Raw genomic sequence first — 22,686 nt, 5'->3', positions numbered from 1 at the left:
AAAAAAAAAAAAAAAAACAAAAAAACATTAAACACTAACTAGGCCTCAGGAAAACAACTGACATGATACATTCTCAGTATGACACATTTAGCTACCACTATGCACAATTCTAGCAATAAACGAGCCCTTCTGATGCCAACTGTGCTACAGGGTCCCTAAACTTGGATTCAGTCAATTGAACTGGAACTACCAGGGAATATACTGCAAACCTCTCCAGACTAAGGTTCATATAATAGCAGGCAAGGGAATTCAGCATACCTATCATGCACAGCTAAGACAAGGTTTTCACCAAGACTAGCATTAAAATGCCAGCATGCCTGGAAGATGTGGCTCAAATCTCTTTCTAATAAAAGAGATGACTGATGAAGAATCTGTTCCTGACTTCACCATAGTCGTGAGGCTCCTGAGAATTGCCGATGCTGCCCCCATCAAGAAAATTTTGCATCTCCTAGGATCATTGTGCCTGTCAGGCCAGCACCATCTGGTCATGCATCATTTCTTCCTTCCAAGTCCTATTTTTGCCACTCAAAAAAAGGCCTCAACAACTTGCCAGTCCAGGGCAGTACACTTAGAGACTGGTAAAATCTTTTAAGTCAGCATTAAAAAAAGGGCACGGGATAGGTAATATTTGGTCCAGCATCAATAGAGTCCAACCACGTGCCAAGCATTCACCCACAGTACTTTCCAGTGTCTGTAGGGAAATGTTATAATGTGCTTCTTCATTTTAGCTGGGACCAAAGATCAAAGCCTTGCAGCACATCCACCCTTGAAATCACCTAAGCTTCCCAAACTAACACATGATACTTTTTCAATTCCAAAGCCCCACTCACCAAGGTTGTACCACACATCCATCTCTCCACTCAGCGTACGGACTTCAATGATAGTCTGTCCCAGGAAATCATCCGACTCGCGTTTCAGTCGCTGCTTGACGCGAGACTTAATGTCATCGTCTTCATCCCACACTCGCACCTTGATTCGGTCGGAGGAATTATGGCACTCGCTGTGAACAAGACACGAGATATTTAAGAGCGTATGCTTTAGGTGGTATTTCTACACTACATGCTTTACACCCATTTTGACCTGCTTGTCTAACAGTAGAGGGATGTATAAACATAAAGTATAAATAACTGACTATTTAAATAAAAGGGTAGATTTTGATAGAATACATCAAAAATTTGTCATGCAGTTCCTAACTGCTCCTACGACATGATGGACACTGCACATCTGATGCAGGCTGAAGGAGAGTGCCCTGCGCTGATTGCAACCATCAGCTTTAGATGTGTAGGTGGCTGCATGTCTCCTGCTGTTCCTCACTCCCAGGATCAGCTCCCTGAACTCATGAATCATCTTCACTGTTCTCATCTTTTTTTTGCTATGAAGTACATAAAATCCCAATGATAGCTAGGCTCGTGCATCGACCTAGACACCTCAAAAASAACAATGAGCATCTCACTGGTTTCTGATATCTGTCCCCATCAATGGTCTCATGTTAGACTGCAAGCATTAGGGGCTATTTCTGTCTGCGCATGTGCAGTGCCTAAGTAAGCAAGGTCCAGGTCTATAACGAGGGCTTCTCAAGTTCTCTGCAATAAAAATAAATGAGTAAGTAGCTCAGGTGGAGATAGATCTCTTACTTCAAAGATCTTCACAAAGCAGTAGTACATTAACGTACAATACGTTATAATTGGATGATACAAATCCTGCCTGTGCGTAGGAGGATGTGGTGGGATACRGTAGTTGTAACAAAGTTGGTATTTAATTACTGGAATTGATGCTGCCTATTATTCACAGCTCAGGCTGATACTTGCTCTGTGCCACAGGCAGGTCAGTAAAGACATTTCTACAAAAAAATGAGAAATGCAGTTTTGTATGCTGAATCTGCACCTTCAGCCTAGCGCAGAGGCAGAATTCACAGCCTCCCTCCCCATGTAGGTGTTCAGATACCTTTTGTAGACACAAGCAGGCTCCTGGATAGCAGAAGTGGGTAGAAGGACCATATAATAAGAGCTCTGCTCATTTATAGGCCACACAATACAATAAAACAATTTGAATGCTCACATGAGACCATGACAAGGGTGATTACTCACCATAACCACTACAAATGCCTGCCCTCAAGGAAATAAAACCTATGAAAACAAGCAACTTCAGCTGAAGGCCTGTTTTCTAGCCTTTTTAACATGCTGCATCTGTTGCTAAGCAACAGGGAAAAGGAAGAAATGGGTCAGAAGAGATCTGCTAAGCCTGGTCAATAAGATGTGACAGGGACCAGTATTTGCATGTTCCCTATTAAAAAATCTTTTGGGCTCCGATTGCTACTGATGTGGTTCAGGACCACTTAACAAACGTCTAGGCAGCTCCTACAGGCTTTCTTTCTCCAGGTCAGAGGAATATCTGGGAATTATATGGAGAAATTTTGAGGCAATTCCAGGTAGTTCTGACCCCTGCTCAAGCTCCCTTCCTTTTCTATGCAATAYATGAGTATATTTAAATTCAGAAGAAAGGTTCAATGCTTCTCTCCTGCCTTTATTCTTCCATTCCTCCTCCTCCCCTTCAAGGATGTCCTCCTTCAACCAAACCATGCAGCAAACAGTCACGAGCCGGGAATGCTTGCACGGTTGCTCTCTGTAATTCTCAGACTTATCCGAGCACATTGCCATGTCTACAGGCAACACAGCTTAAGCACTTAAAACTTCTGTTCTCAGCACARCGCACTAATGTACATTTTGGCAGTACCTCAAGAGGCTCAGCGTTCAGAAATACATGGGTACCTGAAGACACAGATTAGCACACAGTGGCATTTACAAAGCACCAGCAAGTTAAATTCGGACTCCTTCAGACCTCACCTTCTGGTGCTCCAGCTCCTCATTAAGACAGCTTCGATCTCGGTTCTTTGCTACCAATGGTCAAAAATATGCTCCTTCATTCAAGGAGGMATTCAAGGCGTTCAGACATAAATCTGCTTTAGGTGCCCCCACATGCACATCCCACGTTCCCCGAACAGCTGACTGCCCTCCTTCACCTGGCCACAGCAGCACAACTTGCTGCAAAGGGCCACAGGAAGGTTTTAAGTAGCTGAAGTTTCTACTTTACCATGCCTTTTTCTGCCATTTTTAAGAGACTTCTCAATTCCTTTTCCTTATGCTGTTCCCATGCCAGAGAGAGTGCCTTATCACTGTTTCACAGCAGCTGAAATCCTTAGGCTGGTGGCTCACCCTTCTAACATCATCATTTATAAGTCTGCAGGAACCACAGTTCTTGCTTTCATTGAAGCAAGACAGTTGTGTCAGCATCAGTACATCTTCCAGAGACCACCCCGAAACAAAGCCATGAACACGTGGGGATTCAGGCTTTTTAACTGATAACAGGCTTGATAACTAATGAAAAATATTAGTTTGCAAGTTGTGACAGAATGATAACGAGTCAGCAAGACTGCTGCTAGAAACTTGCCCTGTAGTAACACAGGAGACAGCACATTTCTAAAGATGCCTGCCCTGCTTCTTGCTACCATTTCATGAAGCCTGATTTCCTCAGGATTTGCAGGCACAAGTATGTATATCCAGTCCCTCTTGTATGTTGAATCCCCACAATTTTCACAAGAGGAGGCAGATAGAGGAAACACATCCTTACATCCCACCACAAGGAAGAAACCACATATGAGTTCAGACCCATTTAAGAAGAGTCTGATGGCCTGGAAAGAAGATTCCCTTCACTCCGTGGCCCAGAAATTTTCTCTTATACAGCTATAGATTTTTGATGTTTTCAGTGATGCCTTTTTATATAAAGAAGTTACTCTGGCATGTCAAATTACCAAGTAAGGTAATGTTTTCAGGAAATAGCACACAAAATCTACACATAGACACACAGTATCAAATAAATAGTGAACTCGTTTCCATGATGTTTTTCTCCCTGAAGTTAGTGGTTGCAGGAGCTGTGGAACTAGCAAGGCCTGGTTCTGCAGACTTGCATCCTATCGCACTCTCTCCAGCTTTTCTGCCGCTCTCCCCCTTAACTGTCCCCCAGCCCCAAACCACCAGTTCCCCACACAAGTTTCCAGCACTTCCAATATTCTGCTCTCTTCCCCTATCCCAGTCACCAGCTAGGGTGACGGGAAGTAAGAGAGGCTGTTATTAGTTTTGAGCTACACACACAGTGTGTAGCTAACTGCTGAATATTCATTACAGCTTCTCCCACAACGGAGTTAATAATTTGTAATCCAGCTCCAATTTACACACACACAACCACTGTAGAAACTTATTCAGGGAGAAAAACTGGCTCAGAGTTAACATGGGCACATGCCTCTTATCCTCAAGAAAGCAGGAAGAATAAAAGGAGAATTGTCTAGAAATTACCAGAACAACACTTTCAAGCCAATGGTTTGTACTCTGAGGTGGAAAAAAAACAATGACAAATGTGCTGAATTTGTTAATCAGTTGTTGCTTGTGCTAACTACATTTGTAGGATTGTCACTGAATTTCTACGCTGCAGAAATCCTAATGCTAAATGAAGTCATACATCAAAGTTGTACCTAAATAGAAAGTTTGGAAARTTCTACAAAAAAAGATACAAAGGTACACCTATAAAACTGTGTCCCCAGCAGATCACAAATGATAAAGAGAATTGCAATCAAGACCATAAATTTAGAGCATGGAGAGTGCCATGAAGGAAACAAAAACCTTCTGGCATTCACTCTGGTGATCCTCACTCAATACACTCAAGATACACCCAAGAAGAGAAACAGAGTCAGGTAATTACAATAAGGGCTTTTTCAATGCCCTTTGTATCACATCCACATGGACATTTCTTCTCAATTGATTTCTCATCTCCAGATATGTGTTAACAACAAGTCAACTCGGTAGAATATATCAAACCATCAGCATCAATCCACTAACGCTGCAGAGAGACTTACATCTGTAACATGACTRCATGGACTAGAGAGGTGAGAAGGCAACACAACCCTCTCATTGAGCATGCTCCTTTCACATAAAAACATTTCCTTAAATTATGTTGTTTTCTTGTATTTGCTGTCTGAAGAACAGGAAAGCCCAGAGGCACCAAATGCAATCAGGACTCTACGGTGCTGGCAGCTCACAGCAAGGCAGGGAGCCCCTGCCTTGCAAAACTGACAGTCTAATAAAGACAAAAAGCAACAAGTAGACAGAGCAAGAACAAACAATTGAAGTGAGGAAGCAATAACATTTTGCAGATTTGAAAGTAGGTCAGTCAAGCTCAGAATTAAGTGACTTTGCTATGCTCTGATGTTAAAATAGTATTTATGTCCAGAGTGCCTAATGAATATTTCTACAGACATCTACTGTGAGCAGTTTCCAATTCTGCCTCACAGCAGACACAGCTCTTGAGTAGGGACTGTAAGGTTTCTTAGTCTGGAGCAGGGGGACAGTTCTTGCAATGCTAGAGACACTGAAAAAAAAGTGCAAAGTAGCTTGCAGGAAGAGTGGGTGGGTGTGCAGGAGGTGRGAAAATGCACAGGAGAGAAATGCAGACCAGCAGGAGTTCAGGACTTGTCATCATTTCAGTTTCTGAGGAACAAAACTCCAAAAAAGAGTAAAGCAGATTTCTGGAAAATCAGAAAGGAAGGGGTAGTTGTACCATCCAGTATGAAGCAAGAAGAGACCAAGAAAGAGTTCTAATAATATACACAGAGGAAGCAGAAAAAAAAGTGGCCTTTGGGAAATGATCTGKCTGAAAAAATCAAAATCCACATCTTGATGTGGTTCAAACAGCAGGGTCTTGAAAGAGCAGAGTCCAATTTGTAGGTCTGATATGGCAGCTTCAATAGGAAAGGAAGGYTGACAACTTCTAAGGACCGGTTAATTTTTAAATAATGCCAGGACTCCTCTATCAGGGCAGAAAGAGACATCAGAAGAGACACTGAAGGCAAAATCAGAGAGGCAAGAGAACCAGGGTAAGATCTGGAGCAGCTTAGACGTTAAGCGTGACAACACAGACTTATGACCCAAGATGCAGCTGCTGCTGTCTCAGAACAAAGAAATGAGTTTCCTGTTCTTAAAAGCACAAAGCTCTGCTCTTAGGGGAACAAGTACAATCATTTTGCTATTACCCAACGCTACAGCACTGACTGCACAAATTAATTGTGCATCTCTCCAAACTACAAAGAGCAGATAAAGCGATTCGGACCGTTACAGCTTCAGCTATATTAACTCAGCTTCCCAAAAGGCGGTTGCTGCAAGGCATCAACTCCGTGCTCCAATGCAAGCTTCACATTGGTCACTGARCAGGGAAACGAGTAGGATTTTATCGTACTGCCAGTTTCATTATCTGCAGTGCCTGGAGAATAAAGAAAGCAGGACAGTCTGCATGGCTCCCACCATGGTATGAGCAAAAGCTGAAGGTACAGCATTGCAGTAACATTTATGAATATAGTGGTCTCAGAAAGGGCAGTCCTAAAAACAACTTTGGAACTTAGTCACAATTTACTGAAAAATGCTGAGATTACCAACAGGCTGAGCTGCCGAAAGGAAGACTGCAGAACCAAATAAGCTTTTGGTTGGCAATTCAGTGGTTAGCGATGTGGTAAGTCCATTCYCAAAAGTTTAACAGGAATGGGTATCATGTGCGACTCTGTATGTCCTAAAACACTACTGGCTATCTGCTAGCAGGAGGCACTGCATTTATTYTAACTTAGTTACTCCTCTGCAATGAGAGATAAGCACAGTTTTTGCAAACTGTCCTGTAACAACACAGTCCGTTCCAGGCAATGGTTTCACATCCACCATTCACAGCTTCAGATACAGCTGTATTCAGACAAGACAACTTCAACGTGGTATTATTTTAAAATGAATGATTCATTTTGTGTCCATGCYAAGAAGCCCTGCACAGTCCTGTTGGGAAGAGCTAACTTCTAGCGCTCGTGATCGTTAAAGACTGGGGCACGTCCTGAAACAAAAAGGCATAGACCAGCACCCTCCACAGAGCCCAGGGCTTTCCCTATAAAGTGAGACTCTGTCTTACAGACAAAAGCATAAACTCTCCTTAAAAATTCTCCTAAACATTGTCTGTCATTGCAATTTGTTCAAATGGATGCTAAGCTTCAGCCTCCCCCCCAAAAAATATCTAAATAGAGAATAAAATTCTTGCTTAACTATATTGAATAGTTTGAAAATATTTACTAATATTAATGGACTTTTTCTTATGGAAGTGAAAGTTGTGTAGACTTACCAAACTAAGTTCCAACAAKATTTGTGAAAAGTTAGAGCTGGATAGAGTAGAAAATCCAAAATCAGCTGCCATCCCAAGGAAATCTACAGCCAACTGCTCACATGTACTGATCAATCCAGGCACGCAACTCGGACTCAGCTGCAGGCATGYCCTGTGCTGCCTTCAGTCCAGCCAGAGTAAGCACGAGGGAAGAGAACTGAGGGCCCTGCAGAGAAGTCTACAGGGCAAATGAAGGAGACCACCTATAAGCCTACTCATCATGCCTCCAGGGAGGGGACCYGAGATCTACTGCAGAAGACAAACATGATGAAAACCCAAGATAAGCAAGCTTCAATAGTGCATGCTCACAGAGCAACTTGTTCTCTGTTGCAGCAACACCCAGGTCCCCCCAACAAGGCTTYATCCTGCCAAACACCATATATGCAGAGTCAAGTGTGCAACACCGAACGGAGCAGAAAAAAAAAACTCCTTAAATTCTCCTAAGTCTTTAAATTCCAATTAGAAGATATTAAAAAAATCTCACTGTAATAGGACCATTACTAAAACTGAAGATGTAACTATACCAGGAGATAATGTTCAGAAAGAAACTACAGGACCTGAAAATCACCTGCTCAGACAGCATGAATATGCTACAAGACCTGGTCGTTAATCTAAGCAGACACCTGTAGTGACACAGGCTGGTAACGACCTAAATAATGCAAAGCCAAAGTCTTTTCAATCTTATCTTTTCTAAGATAGGGTTCTAAATTTGTATTTCCAAATTGGGTCAAACTTACCACAATATTTTTTCTAAAAATATATARGAAAGGAACAAAGTCATATTTAAGGAGAGGTATTGAAATGAATGTATTTTTCCACCCATCACTGTAACCAAGCACAGAAGAACTATTGGAAAAAATAGGTTACTGCAGCCTTAAAAGCAGTTTAAGCCAGTTTTAAGAATTTTAATTAACTTTACTGAACCTGTAGAAAGTATTATARTACTGACCTATATATAGACTACCTCAGCTCATGGTATGGATTACAATATCAAACCTATAATGACCGATACAGACAGATTTCTGGCTCTGTATTCAACCTTYGAAAAAACACCAAAATTGTGATCAGATATAAAGACAATGGGCACCTAAGGAATACCAGCTACAAACAAGGCTGTCCAACAAGCCAAACAGAAAAGGAACAGCAATTACTAACCCATATATTTATCGTTGCCCTGACCTCCCTCTACCTGTGTATCTCACACCCCTTGAAATGTTTAACTCTTTTCAGCACTAAACTTCCACTGTAAGGGGAGGTTTCCCTTCTAAAGGGAGGCTTTTAATAACTACCACCATTCCTTTCCCCCACTGTGATAACTTATGTCTAAAAAACAAACCAAAACCCCTCAAAACTGACAGTTTCTTGAACATCCTGACAATCTCTTCCATTAAAAAAAAAAAAAAAAAAGGAAAAGAAAAAGGGAAAAAGAAAAGCTTGGTAAGTATATTTTGGTCAGCGTATGCTGACTAAAGTTTCCATTTGATCATGGGGAGGAAGAGATTTCAGTAGTTTTAAGAACTGTAAGCTTAAAAATGATCTATAAATGAAAAAAAGAAAAATGAGCATGTAAAAGACCTGCAATGCACACGCTTGACTAAATGATTCTCCTTATCTCGCATAAGGTTAGCTTCAGCATTCATTAATGAAATGACGCATTGATTCCAGTGTGGGATGCTTTCCAGCCATTGATTTGGATACCGTGCTCATTTCCTTCACTCTCTTCCTGCTACTCCCAAGGTAATTTATACCCATCCAGACATGGACAAGATATAAAGTAGCATTAACTCCAATATCCAACAGCACATTTTCTACTGAATCACAAACACAGCCATAAAACCTATAGAGAGGCATTATGAGAACTGCGATATTTATCATGTTGTGCTATCTATCCTTAAACACAGTATTTGTTGAATTTCCTAAAATTAGAAGGGAACACACTGTAAATACCATGGTAACTACTGGGCATGGTAAACGAAGGTCCTTAAGGCTCCCACGTAGATTCACTGCTATTGTGGCTAGAGTTATCCAAATGGTACTTAAGCCAACTTACTACTTACCAAGCAATAACGTTACCTTGGATTAAAGTAAGAATATAAAGCCAAGGGCTGACCAGCTCAAAATAGAACTGAGATTTCTCTGATGTTAACGAGGAGCTCAAAATGACTTTAAAAATAATTGTTTGTACTGTGCATTGAAAAGACAAACCTGGACTGACATAAGCTTGATTTTAAAATGCAAACATAAATTTCAGTTTTCAGGGAGAACTCCTCACCTCCAACCAGCTTGGAGGGGGGGGGAGGGGGGAATCAGGGAAGAGAAAAAGGAAAGAAGAAGTACAACAGAAGAGATGACACACTGAAGGAAATAAAGATGGGAGCAATAGATTATCCTGAATCTTCATAAGCTACTTACTTCTTGGATTTCAAGTCTCCACTTTGAATTATAACAAGTTTAATGATAAATTGATGGTACTATTTACTTCTTCAATAAAAGTCTGATAGAACAAAGTTTTTCAGTCTTCTGCACTTATTGATATTTAAAAAACTGTACTTCTAGCCTTTATCTTTGATTCAGATGTCAATACATTGCTCATTTTGAAAGCAGATAACCCCTTAAATTATTGTTACGCTGGTTTTCCAGAATTAAGGGGGAGACTGGTAGCTTCACCAAAAAATGACAGGCAATAACTACCTCTAATCTGAGCTCACAAAGTTAGTCAAACACCAACACAAGCAGTAGGTCACAGGAAGCTTGCATCATCTTATACACAAACTTCACTCTTTTATATTTCAAAAAATTTTGAAAGTACATCTATTATCCACGAACAAGAGTCTCCCAATTAAAGATTTTCCCTTTTCTTTAGCTTTCTCTAGAAATATCAATATAAAAACATTCACAAAGCAGATAGATTTTTTTTTTAGATACACATAACAAGCAGGAAAGACGACATGGACAGGCATGCACTAGGCATATTGTTACAGACATCAGCCCTCAGACACACACAATATGCTGAGAACAAATGAAAGCATCATACRTGATAGGTGTTGTGGGAATGCATGCTGATACACAAAGTTCACATGTAGAAGTATAGATCATACAGAAAGGAAGAAAAGGAGTGAAAGCCCTTGGTAGAGCACTTACAAATAAAACTTCTCTTCCCAGACAGGGTTTAGGTTCCCAAAAATTGTTTTTGTCCTCTTCTTTGTTTTGCCAACTTGAACAGTGACGTATGGATCGCTGGATCCAGTCTTGTCTTTGGCCTGCAGACCCTGAGCACACATTACTGGAAGGAGAAGAAAAGTGTTACCACAACCCACCAGTAAGACAATGTGTCCGCACGCCATGTGAAACAACAGCTCAGAATGCCCATAGACAGTTTCTGATGAGCTTCAGCTCATGGTGCATTACATTGCCTGAGACAGAAAGAACATCTCCATCTCCTTCCTGTACACTGAGCAGAAAGAGATACAGTTCAGAGCAGATGATCTTCCTCTCCATTCTCTCGAGCTTTGCCCTGACTCCTTCTTAGGTCAGGCTCCCAAGAGAAGCCAAGGAAACCTATGCCTCCCCTCCCTCACCTGTGATCGTGATCTTTGCTGACCATTTTGAGGTACCATCAAGCACACTCTGCTTCACTGTCTTCATCTGCTGAGCATGTGTCAGTTTACTCTCACAGAACACATCTCTGATCAAGTCAAAGATCTCTGGCTTGTTCCGCTCTCGGATCTTCATGCGATCCTTCATGGCCATGATGAAATTCTGGGTTCGGTCTTCCGCCCCATGCTTTGAGCTCTTCTCTGCTGCTCCTGTGCACCAGAAAGTACAAAATGCTCATCAGAAACAGGCAAAGACAGGAAGTCCTATGCCACTGAATCTGGATGGCAGGATCAAAGTCATGAGTTACCCTCCACACAATGCCTCTTGCTACAGACTTTTGTAGGCAGACATCCAATTTCAACACACACGCAAGAGAATCCAGACCACTCAGCACTGGGAGGGGATCATGGAATGGAGATTCTCAGACTCCTTTCTAGTCTGGACAAGAATGCTCTCCTGACTAGGAGCTTGAATTCAAAACTCTTATAACTGAGAAGGATCCAGAAATTAGGTTCTCATTGTAACAGTAGCCATTAGCATGCCCCCTCTCCTCATGACCTTGCTTTGAATAAAYAGATCTCTGCCTGGGCAAGTCGCAAGAAGAGGACATACGTCTTTCATTCCAAATACTACCTATGAGCTTGTCTTAAGGTTGCATCTAAGCACCAGGGAAGAGCAAGAGTTCAGATAGACCCATGTGCACAGCATTTCCTACTGACTTTCTCCACACAGCTCCCATTCAGCATGGGCTCATTGTCCAATGTATGCCCAATTCTTCTGCCTGGAACCATCCTGCTTGGATCAGGCATTAAGGTGGAGGCATCTGAAGTACCTTCCCAGATTCCACTCTATTTTATCAACTTGTAAGAAGCCAAAATAAAAAGTCCATTATTAGAATTGTGCAGTTATACTAAATGTAACATATAAGGTAGGAAATTCAAAAGTTAAAGACATGGACCATYGTGATAAAGGGGTGCAAGTACAGTATCTAGCAGTTGAAAACACAGGAGCCCAGAGTAGGAGTCTGTACTTCATAGATATTTAACTGTAATTGGAAAATAGAGGACTCTGGTCATCCGTATATATCTTAAAACACTAAAAAGTTTATATAATTATGAGATTATAAGAATGCTCCCACAACCAATTATTTCCTATTAAATTATGCTAGTCATGTGCACATTTCAGCCACAGCCTGTTGCATCAGATAGGAGTCATGCATTACTGAAAGCATCAACATGAACAAGGTAGACAAACTAGAGTGTTAAAGTAAAAGCAGGAATCCAAGACAACACACAGTCTCTCTACACTGTCTGCAGTGATCACAAGCTGCRATCTTACATCAGATTTAGTGAAACTATGACAAAAATCCTGTGAACATATTAATCATCATATCAGTTTAGCTTACTCTGCTTTTTTTGTTTGTTTGTTTTGGGTTTTTCTTTTCCCACCTGGGATAACTTAAAGCCTTTTACAGAAGTTATCTTCTGTAAAATTATGCATTAAAGTAGRTGCAAGTCTGTGCAAAGCCAGACATCAAATCATGAAGATACCTAAAACTGCTTCCCTCTGGAAGAAGTTGGCAAGATGATAGTGGGAACACCTTAATATAAGGCATTAAAATTTTGTATATAAAACAGTTTCAGTTAGTGTCTGGATACAAATAAAGCTCTGTGAAACAAGTGCACGCTCGTAAAGGACTCCCAGCAGCACAACATAACAGGCATCCTTGTTAGCAGGCTCAACAGGGTGCTCAGTAACTAACACTGCCTAAAGACATCCATTTCTAGGACTATCAATCTAACGCCTTCCACTGTTGTTAAATTCACTTCAACAAAGAAACAAAACTCAATTATAACTTCCACCATCCAAACTGAAAAGAATAAAAATGCAGTTTGGAACAGACTGTGACAGTTGAAGTTTCAGAAGTTCATTAAAGATATGTATACCAAGGCATGCTATTAAAGACCTGGCTCTAAAACAGGCCATAACTTTGTATTACCTGATAATTATTTTTCATTTTACTTGCTAGAGGCTTGATGTTCATAGTCCATTTAGTACAATAAAAGGCATCTGAGAAAAGGCCCCAGAGTTTCCTGCTGTTGGCTTAAGACGTAATAAAATCAAAATACTGGAATTAATTGCACAGTCCCTGCAGTCTGCACTCACTGGTGATCACAGACCAGCACCACCCAAACTGATATCTTGTATCAGATAATCATCTGGTTGTAGACTTAGCATTTRATAAAAGAATACAAAAGTGAAATGATACCAAGGGCTACACTTTGAACTTCAGGTAAGAAGTGCTGTAGTTCAGCTTTAGGCCTTCTGGGGTCTGAGGTGAACTCTACTTAGTACATGCAGAGCCACAGAAAATTAATGGGAAACTGGGAGTGGTCCAACGGAACAATTTGGATTTTCTCACTGAAATTCTGAAATCCATAATGATTCACAAAAACCCAACTCTGCCCTGCCCTTTCGGACTTCGTAAAAATCAAGGACCAAATTTGAGTTTTAGCAGTTCATGTCACGCATAAGTGCAAGTGCTCTAATTCAGAGTCGTTTTCTAAAGAAATTACTACCCAGGCAGCTTGCACATAAAAATGTTTTGTTATTAGTCATTGAGATAGGCCCTGATTTAACCTATTTTTGAAGCAGCACGGTCTATGTTTTTGCATTAATGCAAGTGCTCTAGAGGCCCCAAAGCAGCTTCAGGATGCAGATTTGCGTAACTGGAGGAATCCCAGTTAAAAGGTTGTTTAACAACCTCCCAACCCAGAGACTTTGCACAGGGGACCACTCATCCAGGCYTGCTCCAAGGCCAGCAGCCGTCTGTGGCTGCCTGGCTGCAGGACGTGCAGCCACTGCCATGAGACCCCTAGAGAGCCTCGGCTTTTGTCTCCTCGAAGGCTCGYCTCTGCTTCCTGACTTTCCCTGGTAATCCCCCATCTCCATCCATGCTGCTTCCCACCCTGCCCAGGTAAGTGGGCTCAGTCACCCCCCCCCCAGGAAGGCTCCCCCTCTCTCTGCTGAGGTTGTAACTGATCCAGAGTGCAAAAGCCAGGACCAGACAAGTAAGGCAGCTATTTAACAATACAGACTAACAGAGTAAAGAATAGACAAACCTGTCACAACAACACACCCTTTCCTCACTGTAACACCTGCTTGTTTGTACAAGATCTCCAGGGTTTCTAAAATAAAGATCATCAGGGGATTAATTGCCTATAATGCATAGGAAATAAACCCAAAGTATATCACTACACTGGAAGGCAGAGAGTGCTTTTTGCTGGTGGACTTGAGATTTTTTTTTTTTTTCATTCAGCTGCAAAAAGGTGATTTTGGGCCAGTTTAAAGGTTCAGCTTTTCAAGTAGTTCTGTAACTGACTATATAGAAAGGCTGAGGAATATCCAAGTACTGYGTATAGGAATACACAGTATCATATGAATGGTACTGGGCTGTCCTTATCTCTTCCTCTCTAAGAATAAATCACGAGCCAATTTATGACTGGAAACAGAAAGGAAACAAGACTATATTGGGACTAGTATTGATACAGCTATTACTAAACTGCCAGTGCTGTTACCGTATGCTCCAACAGGAAAAAGTCAAGAAAACAACATTGGCAGGATAGAAGACAGCTGTTTAGTAGGCGGATAATGCTTAGAAATTACATATTCCTGAAACTTAAAATAGATATTGAAGTTTCAAATAAAGGTATCCTTCCTCATCCTGTGCAAATGTTTTCCCATACAGGATTCTGGAAGCAAACAAGTATTCATCACTATGGTGCTTTAATCATCAYTCAACACAAAAGCCAAGACATTTATCACAAGAGTGACTTATCCATCTTACTAACAGTCCACCTTCAGACAGCCTCTGCGATTGCAACCTGTTTGGAGTATAACACACACAAGTTTCTCATTCAAAAAGTCACAAAGGTAAGACCCGAGTCAGAAAAGTCTCTGAAGAACTCCAGAAGTGAACCAAAATCCCAGAGCTCAAAACAGTGCCAAGCACTGCATCCAGAAACACAGCTGTGACACCTCACCTGGAGTTCTCCAGCTTTGTGACTCCAGCAGATCATAAAGAACAAAAGCTCTTTCAGATGAGCTAGAAAAGACATATGGCTAATCACACACAACACAGATTTCCTATTCAACAGCAATTTCAAGCCTGGGATCTCAATTCCTCATTTTCAAGAGCTCCAAGGATCCAGATTATGATATCACAGGGCTGTTTCTTTCCTCAGGTTTAACTGTTAATCTACCAAGGACTACACTGGCAACATCACAGAAAAATAAGACGCATACCTGCAGAAGCAGAATACTACTGTGTCTCAAAAAGCAGCCCAGAAGTGTGTAAGCCTCTTTTGCTGTGATCTTGCTATCATAATGCCCCTTTTCCACTCTCTTCATAATTCTGCCGCTCCCACTTCCCTGCATCTGCTTCTTCGCATCTTGCCCATCCATCCTCAGCTTTACTCTTCCTTTAATACAAGCTCTGCCTATTCCTTGTTCTCTAGTTAGTACTCTAYGGGTGCTCAGGCAAGAGATAAAAGCACCCCTTTCCCAAAGCTTGCCAAGTGTGCCAAGAACACCCCTCCATTCATTTTCAGCCAGGTAAGAAAGGCTCGAACCCCACAGTGGAAATTTCAAGTACTCCCAGGAACTGCTGAAGACTAAAAAGAAAGCATCTTACCTCGAGCAAGTATTTATGACCTTATAATAAAAAATTTACTTGCCTCATCACCACAATAACATCTTATAAATACTAGCAATAAAGAAACTCAAACTTCTTAATCCTCTTGGAGCAACAATCTAGAGCCAACAAAGCCATAAACCAGACAGCTGCAGTACACATGCCACAAGTGATTCGAGCTTAGCAGACTTCAAACTGCCAACTCATGGAACAGCCTTGCTGAACTGATCTGCAAATTGTGTCCCACCACAAAACATTGGAGACTAAACAAAAGACTGCTGAACCTTAAGCTGGTAGGCTGAAAGTTGCAAGTTTTGCTTTTTTTTCTTAAGCAAATTTTAGATAGTTTCACACARGGTGTCCTGTCTTGGGCGCAATGCTTCCTGGAGCAGGAAATATAATCCAAGCATTCTTAATTGCCTCTTAGACTATTCATGTTTTGAGGCAATCTCACAAACAAACTGATGAGCAAATTAGCTTTAATATAGAAATAGTGCCCAATTTTACCAAAATGGATTTTGTTTTGAATTGCAGCAAAGCAGTGCTGAATTTGAGTATTTTGTCATATTTGTTGTATCAGATACACAATTTCTTTAAATGCAAAGAAAAAGAAAACAAACAAACAAACAAAAATTCAAAAGAAATAACCAAATTTAACTCTAGCATTAGGTTTGGGGAAAGAGTTCTTGTTATTTCCTAGAAAAAGTCACYGGAGTGTAGAAGACAGATTAACAGCACATCCTAATTCTAAGGAATAAAACACCAAGTGTCTACCCAAAATTTCAAGGCATAACCAATGGAATTTTACTTGTGACCATCCTGAAAATTCATTTACTCCAGTGCAAAATTTTCTGGAAGATTTATATAGACTTAAATGAAGACATATCCTGAGAGATCAAGGCATAATCAATGGAATTTATTTCTTATTAGCCTGAAAATTCATTTACTCTAATGCAATATTTTCTGGAAGTTTTGCAGATTTAAGTGAGGATAAAACGCAAGAACCTGCTTTTTCATATCGATAGCAATAATAAAACTTCTCTGCTGGGAAGAAATCCCCTCCTGAGTTTAATATACAAAACAGTTTAGTCTCAGATTTACTGTATCTCTAAGCTATTGCTTTTCCTTACAGAAGTTCATTTTTCTCATTCCTTAAGCACAATTTATGTTCTTCAAACATACATAAAAATTAATTTAATTTTTCCATTTTCTTCTGGCCTTGCGGGTTCCGGTTAGAAGAATTTTAGCATGAACATGCTGAAGCAAAGAACACAGTTTTCTGAAAAAGCCTTTTAATAGATTTCTACTATCAACAGTAAGTGTTCTCCCAACCCAGTGGCACATCCGCACATTGGTCCTACCATCTTGATCTCCTAGAACCATCTTTCCTCTGTCTCATGTCTTTTAATGACACAGCACCCACCTCCAATTCCCCTCCTGTCTCCACCCCAGATACGTGTACCCAGATGCACACTCACACTGGCTACTTTCATAGCCTTGGCTCACAGTCTCCTCATCTTCCCTGCTCTGATACTGGGCAGYGCAGTAAGTGAAGTTTAAGTGCTTCACTAGTTTTGAGCCCAGAGCRCTCCTCCTCTCTTACCTTCAAGAGAGCGTGCTGAAGTATCTTGTGTTTACATTTTGAAAAGAAATGTGCAAAGCAAATATCTGAAATCCTGTGAATAARATAAGTTCTTACCTGGTGCTTTGCTATACCTGAAAAGCAGTGTTGTTTCCAATTGTTACTTCTATTCTACAGAAAAGTATACAGACTACTGTCATYACCACATCCCACAACCCATTCCATAAATTGATTTAACTTCAGATTAGAAATTAGCCAGAAATTAAACAACCTGTTCTTATAGTTACTCTTCGCAGGCTGTTTCAGAGATTCCCTACTCTCACCACTAAAGTCATTTTCTAGCTTCCAGCCTTAATTTTCTTACAGTAAATATATTTTTTAATCCTAATGTTTACAAAAGAAAAAGACAGACCACCCTCCCCTGCTGTTTATGTCCCTCTTCCTAAACATAATCCAAGCATAAACAAGTTCAAAGACAGACTAGCCCAATTCAGAGAGCCAGCACTGCTGGGCACTGAATATAGCATCTACTGCTTGGGAAGTCCTCAAGCCAGGGATAGCTCTAAGCTGGAAGAGCAAGTCAGAGGTGTAGAAGCTCTACACTGCACATCTAACATCTCTGCCTAGGGCTCCATGACATCTCTGTAGAAAAACCTGATATTGGGACAGACTTAATATGACTATTGTTAGCTTCCTGAAATAGCATCAGTCCTGTCTTCCTCCCATCTCACACCACCAAGCTGCTTTTTTGAAAGGTTAATGCAAACTCTTTTCTTCTTCTTGAAACAGTCCACATTTCCTCYGTTATCTCTGTACCCTGCCAATGTCCACACCAGTCTGAAGTAAACCTTCTTGAACATGGATGGCCAGAGCTGCACTCTGCAGAAATACATCTCCTCTTAGTCATTAGCTATTTCTTAAATTTAGTTTTCCTTCTACTGTTCTTGACTTCATTATTTCTGCTCTGCACAGCTGAATTACATTTATTTCCTCACTGCTGCTGGTGCAAACCTAATTTTTCCTCTGCTCTCTGTATCATTTTGCCATACTGAGATATCACAACTCCAAACAGGACATTACCGTATCTTGGGCATACCGTATCTAAAACAAATCTGGATGCACATATCAGTAGCTTTTCCTCTCAAATGCTGAAAATCCCCAGTTAGTAGAGAGTTCTGGGGACTCCAGAAACCAAAAACTAACACAGTTATCCTGAGTCTAAGTGACCCTCTACATCAAACTTTGTCAGGAACCTGAATTATGGTTTAATTTCATTTTTTTTCTGAACCAAATGAAATCCAGAAGCCCTTTGCTTAGGCACAAAATGGTCACAATAAAGCAAGCCATCAATAATGCAACCCCTTAAATGCTATAAACTGTAAAGATCACCTTATGGCCCTCGAAGACAAATCAAGAAATGCTAAGCAACTGAAGAACAGATACATKTCACCAATATCAGTCATGTCTGAGAAATAAGCCCCTGCAAAGAGCCCTAATTCTAACTGTGAATTCTTTAAAACTCTGCATGCATGAGAAATAAAAACAAAGAACATCTGTTTAAGGTGTCAAGTTTCTTAAGTCGTAAGAAACTGGTGATGTAGAATTCACTCGTATCTCTTGCTAGATCATCCAGCCTAACTTTCCCAACTAACTAAAGTCTGAGGCAGATACAAGATTTGATTATTTAGATTCCTATCACCATAAATTGCAATAACTTGGTATTTATAAAATTTTCTGATTAGACTTACTCTATTGATATGGAAAAGCAAGAAAAAAAAAAGATCAAGAGAAGTCCTCCCTACTCRAGATTTAACACTCATAGTAGAAACTGGTATTCCATTTAGCCTAAGATATTTCATTCTCAAGTATGAATATAAATTAGAGACCAAATCAAGAAACTGTTTTACAGGCATAAAAATAATCTAAGCAAGGTATCTACCAAATTAACATTTTCTTTTTATTTTTTAATCAAATCCTCCTATTGCTTGTGTTAGGTCTCATTTATTCTGCAAGCTCTCAGCTCTTTGCCTTCTTTGAAGGGAGGCATCATGTTTTAAATGCTACAGAAACAGCAAAATAAACCGCAACGGCCCTAGTAAGATGAGATAATGCCCATACACTCAGMTGGCACCTATCTCACCCATCATCTATGCTGACTCAGCCCTAAGCCTCTAAAGTGATTCAGCTAAAAGGCTCTCCTATTTAAAAGGCGAAAAACCTAGCCAGCTTGTACTTGTTACTGAGAATCCCAGCTAAGTCCATGGTTCGTATTCCATCAGCAGGAATCCAGTGCTGCTCTGAGTATCTTAAGGTCTACAGCAAAATGAGCTGACAGTAAAAWGCAATTTGCCTGGGATTTCAGGACAGGACTGACAGAATAGAAGCCAGAATATCCAACCCAGTACCCTATCCATCCAGCCCACTTCTCACCTGCACTGGATATGTAGTAAACACTCCACCTGAGCTGATACAGAAAGAAATTAAACATGTTATACGGGTCAACCCCAAAAACCAAACAGATGAATCGAAGCCCAGAATTAAATTTTTTTTTAATCACATCAAGCACTGTCTTGCAAACAAGTTTGTCTGTGTCAGTGGAGCAGTGTGTATCCATAGAGTGAATCGGGCAGTTTTAGCCCAATGTCACCTTTTCAGAAAATAAGAAATCACTTTAATAAAGGCATTTTCACTAATCACTAAGGTATTACGTATGCAGTTAGAAAAGGTGTAGAAACACCTTTGGAAATGACCACACTCCACTGCACCTCTCAAGAGGGAGCACAGCAAAGTCACTACTCACTCTGTAAGCAGTCAGCATTGAGCAAGTCTTGGCACTTCTCATGGCACTTGACTCCACATTCAGCGCAGCGCATTCCCTGTCGTGCAATGCCCCACAACAGCCCTTCACACTCATAGCAGTAGGTAGGAGTGGTGGCTGTCCACACTTCAAAGTTGTGTGGGGTTGTACAGGAGATGGGGTAAATTAAGGCTTGCAAAGTCTTCTTATAGACATGAGATTTCTAAAACACAAGAACATGTGAACCAACATTCGGAAAGGTGATTGAATCTGTTTTCGCTGGTTATCACGTGAGTTTTAAGAGAAAACATACAAGCAGTGATAAATCTACACTTTTGAGGTAGCCAAGTTTAGCAGACTTTGTAAAAGTGACAGCAGAGAACACCATTTCAAAAATGATTTTGTAGACATTTAAAAAAAAATTAAGAGGAAAGAACTAAGGTTTGTGAACAAGGAGTACCTTGCCTAAAGCAGGTTTCACATGGTGTCTCTTGCAGTAGATGGAAATGATAAGATCATATTTCACAAATTAAATGTTATTTTTTGAAAGTATGTTTGATTTCTTTAAACAAATTAAAGCAGCAGCTTTGCATCTATATTTTTAGACCTCTGTGAAGCTGGCTCTACATCCCAGAGAGCCAAACTCCTTTAATGTGCTTACTAAAAGTTTTCAGAAGCCAAGCAACCCTCCTACTCACCAGCTCTTCATCCTTGAGAGATGTTCTAGTGGCCATTGCTGAGGTAATTCCTGCTTTCCGGGATTGGACCAGTGACTAAGAGGGGAGAAAGTTTGTTACTCACTACAAATATTCAGAAATGCTTTGGTATTACACACACAGAAATGTGAGCAAGCAGGGAGCTTGTCATTCCAAAATGATACCAAACCAGCCCATTACATTCAGTTTGTTTCCTAAATGATGGTAGTCCGTACACCAAAAGAGTCAAAAGCATACTCTGAAAGTATCGGCTTGTTTCCATCTGTCCACAACCCATCTTACTCTGGCAGATTTTAGTTTTGTTTCTTTGTATAAACTGCAGACAAAAATCTGCGTTCACATCTCCACTTCTACGTTCTGGTGGCAAGAGTAACACTGCTATTGCCTAAGGTCATTCTGCAATTAACTTCATTCATCAAAAGGAGATTATTTCATCAGTTTTATAACATACCCAACATTCTCATATGTGACAGTGAAAGGGATACAAACAGGGTGAAAGAGAACAGAGGGTGGGTAGGGAGCACGTCTGAATGCGCAGCATGTCACATTCATTGGCCATCACTGAATGCAATGAACAGCATTTCCTCCCCAAACTGCCTCCTTCACATCGTATCAGTGCTAAGCTCTGCAGCTGTGCAGACGGTAGGTCACTGCCTTTTCAGCACCTAACACTGGCATCTAAAGGATTTCTTCAGCAAGCCACTCCAACTGCATGAAGGCAAGAAGGAAATAAGAGCTAGCGACATCTGCGTTCAAGTTATCAAATGCTAATGGAGACCTCCATCTACGCTCCAATTTATGTTACTTGAAGGCAGACTGAAAAAGTTCATTCCATCAGTGATGTGGTAGGACAACATATTGAATATGCATGCACTGCAGCACTTCAGGTTTAAAATAAAAAACAAAATAATGGAGGGAAAAATAAGGTAAAATAATTTTTGTTTCTGGTGAAGAGTTGGTGGATAATCTTTAACTCCACTTACCATGGCCTGTAGAGAAAGAGGGTGAAAGCATACAAAAGAAGTAACACAAGTTAATGCCATCATTGCAGAGACTTAAAAGATATAAGCAGTTAGTAAAACACGTACCAGCCTTCCTATGCATAAGTTGGAAGAGAGAGTTGTATGYTATCTTTTCACAGGAATCACAGGATACGGGAACCTTGGTCTTGTAGCTCCTTAAAGCATTTCTCCCAAGCGCAAATGCACTGCTTGTGTTGAATGCAGAGCCAACAGAAAACCAATTCATCCCACAGAAGCCTTATCTCACCATATCACACAAGCATATGAAATTTGTCCTCGTTATTTGTTTGGTTCTTGTGCTTCCGTAGCACAGAAGCCTCCTGGCAATATTGCAAATTACTTTCAAAATCCAAGCACATATGCTTGGTTTATCTATCTTCTGAAATTTGGATCTTCTAGTAAGTTTCTAACTCTCACATGGGCATTATAACAACTTTCCCCAAAGTTAGTGATTTTTAGGAAAACATTTAAAAATAACACAGGYCTACAAATAACCAAATAACCTGTTTAGAACAAAAAGGCAAAAAAGATCAAAGAGATCTTAGTCTACCAAATCATACCTCATCTCACGGAGATTTTTGCAAGCACAACTCGTAACTCATTGTAAGAGCTATTTTAATTAACCGCGAAACCTACAACTTCTGGAAGCTGAAAGAACGTTAGCACATGTCAAATGAACATTAGCACATGTCACAAAATAGAGTCATTTGCACCAATGACTATTTCTGTGGCAGAAGATAAATCTCTTACCAGATCACTGACAAGTGGAATTGGCTTTTTTTTGCGTAGATCAGGCATGCTATCAATGCCATAGAGTCCACCTGCAGGCCTGGAAATTCAAGAGAAAAAAAAGGGGGATTAAAAAATCTCACTAGCAATGAGATATGGCAAATAGATGACCGAACAGCCTCTTTCAAAGTTTCCTTGCTAATACCAATCATCAAAAAGCACAGAAGGACCTGGCCTTTAGAGATGAAAAATCAATTTTTCTGCAAATGCAACTCAGTAATAGTCTACTGAACTCAAGTTGTTGCACAAAAAAT

General features: G+C 40.5%; 1 protein-coding gene across 2 annotated transcripts in view; it reads right to left on the bottom strand.

Moving 5' to 3' along the window:
• The window catches only part of UNC13B (unc-13 homolog B), a 105,430-nt gene that overhangs the window by 64,931 nt on the left and 17,813 nt on the right, over positions 1–22,686 (bottom strand). For both annotated transcript variants that reach the window (XM_085303049.1, XM_085303050.1), the window contains exons 4-9: positions 22,394–22,472; positions 20,604–20,678; positions 19,909–20,128; positions 10,815–11,042; positions 10,378–10,519; positions 831–1,000 (exon numbers count right to left, since the gene is read on the bottom strand). In XM_085303049.1, the coding sequence (XP_085159175.1) occupies positions 831–1,000; positions 10,378–10,519; positions 10,815–11,042; positions 19,909–20,128; positions 20,604–20,678; positions 22,394–22,472 (914 nt within the window). The remainder of the gene's footprint in view (positions 1–830; positions 1,001–10,377; positions 10,520–10,814; positions 11,043–19,908; positions 20,129–20,603; positions 20,679–22,393; positions 22,473–22,686) is intronic.

The sequence above is a fragment of the Rhea americana genome, unplaced genomic scaffold (assembly GCF_003343005.1).
Source record: "Rhea americana isolate MKP2758 unplaced genomic scaffold, rheAme1 scaffold_196, whole genome shotgun sequence".
NCBI classification, from domain to species: domain Eukaryota; kingdom Metazoa; phylum Chordata; class Aves; order Rheiformes; family Rheidae; genus Rhea; species Rhea americana.
The sequence above is the reverse complement of the archived record's forward strand: the minus strand, read 5'-3'. Positions and strand labels throughout refer to the sequence as shown.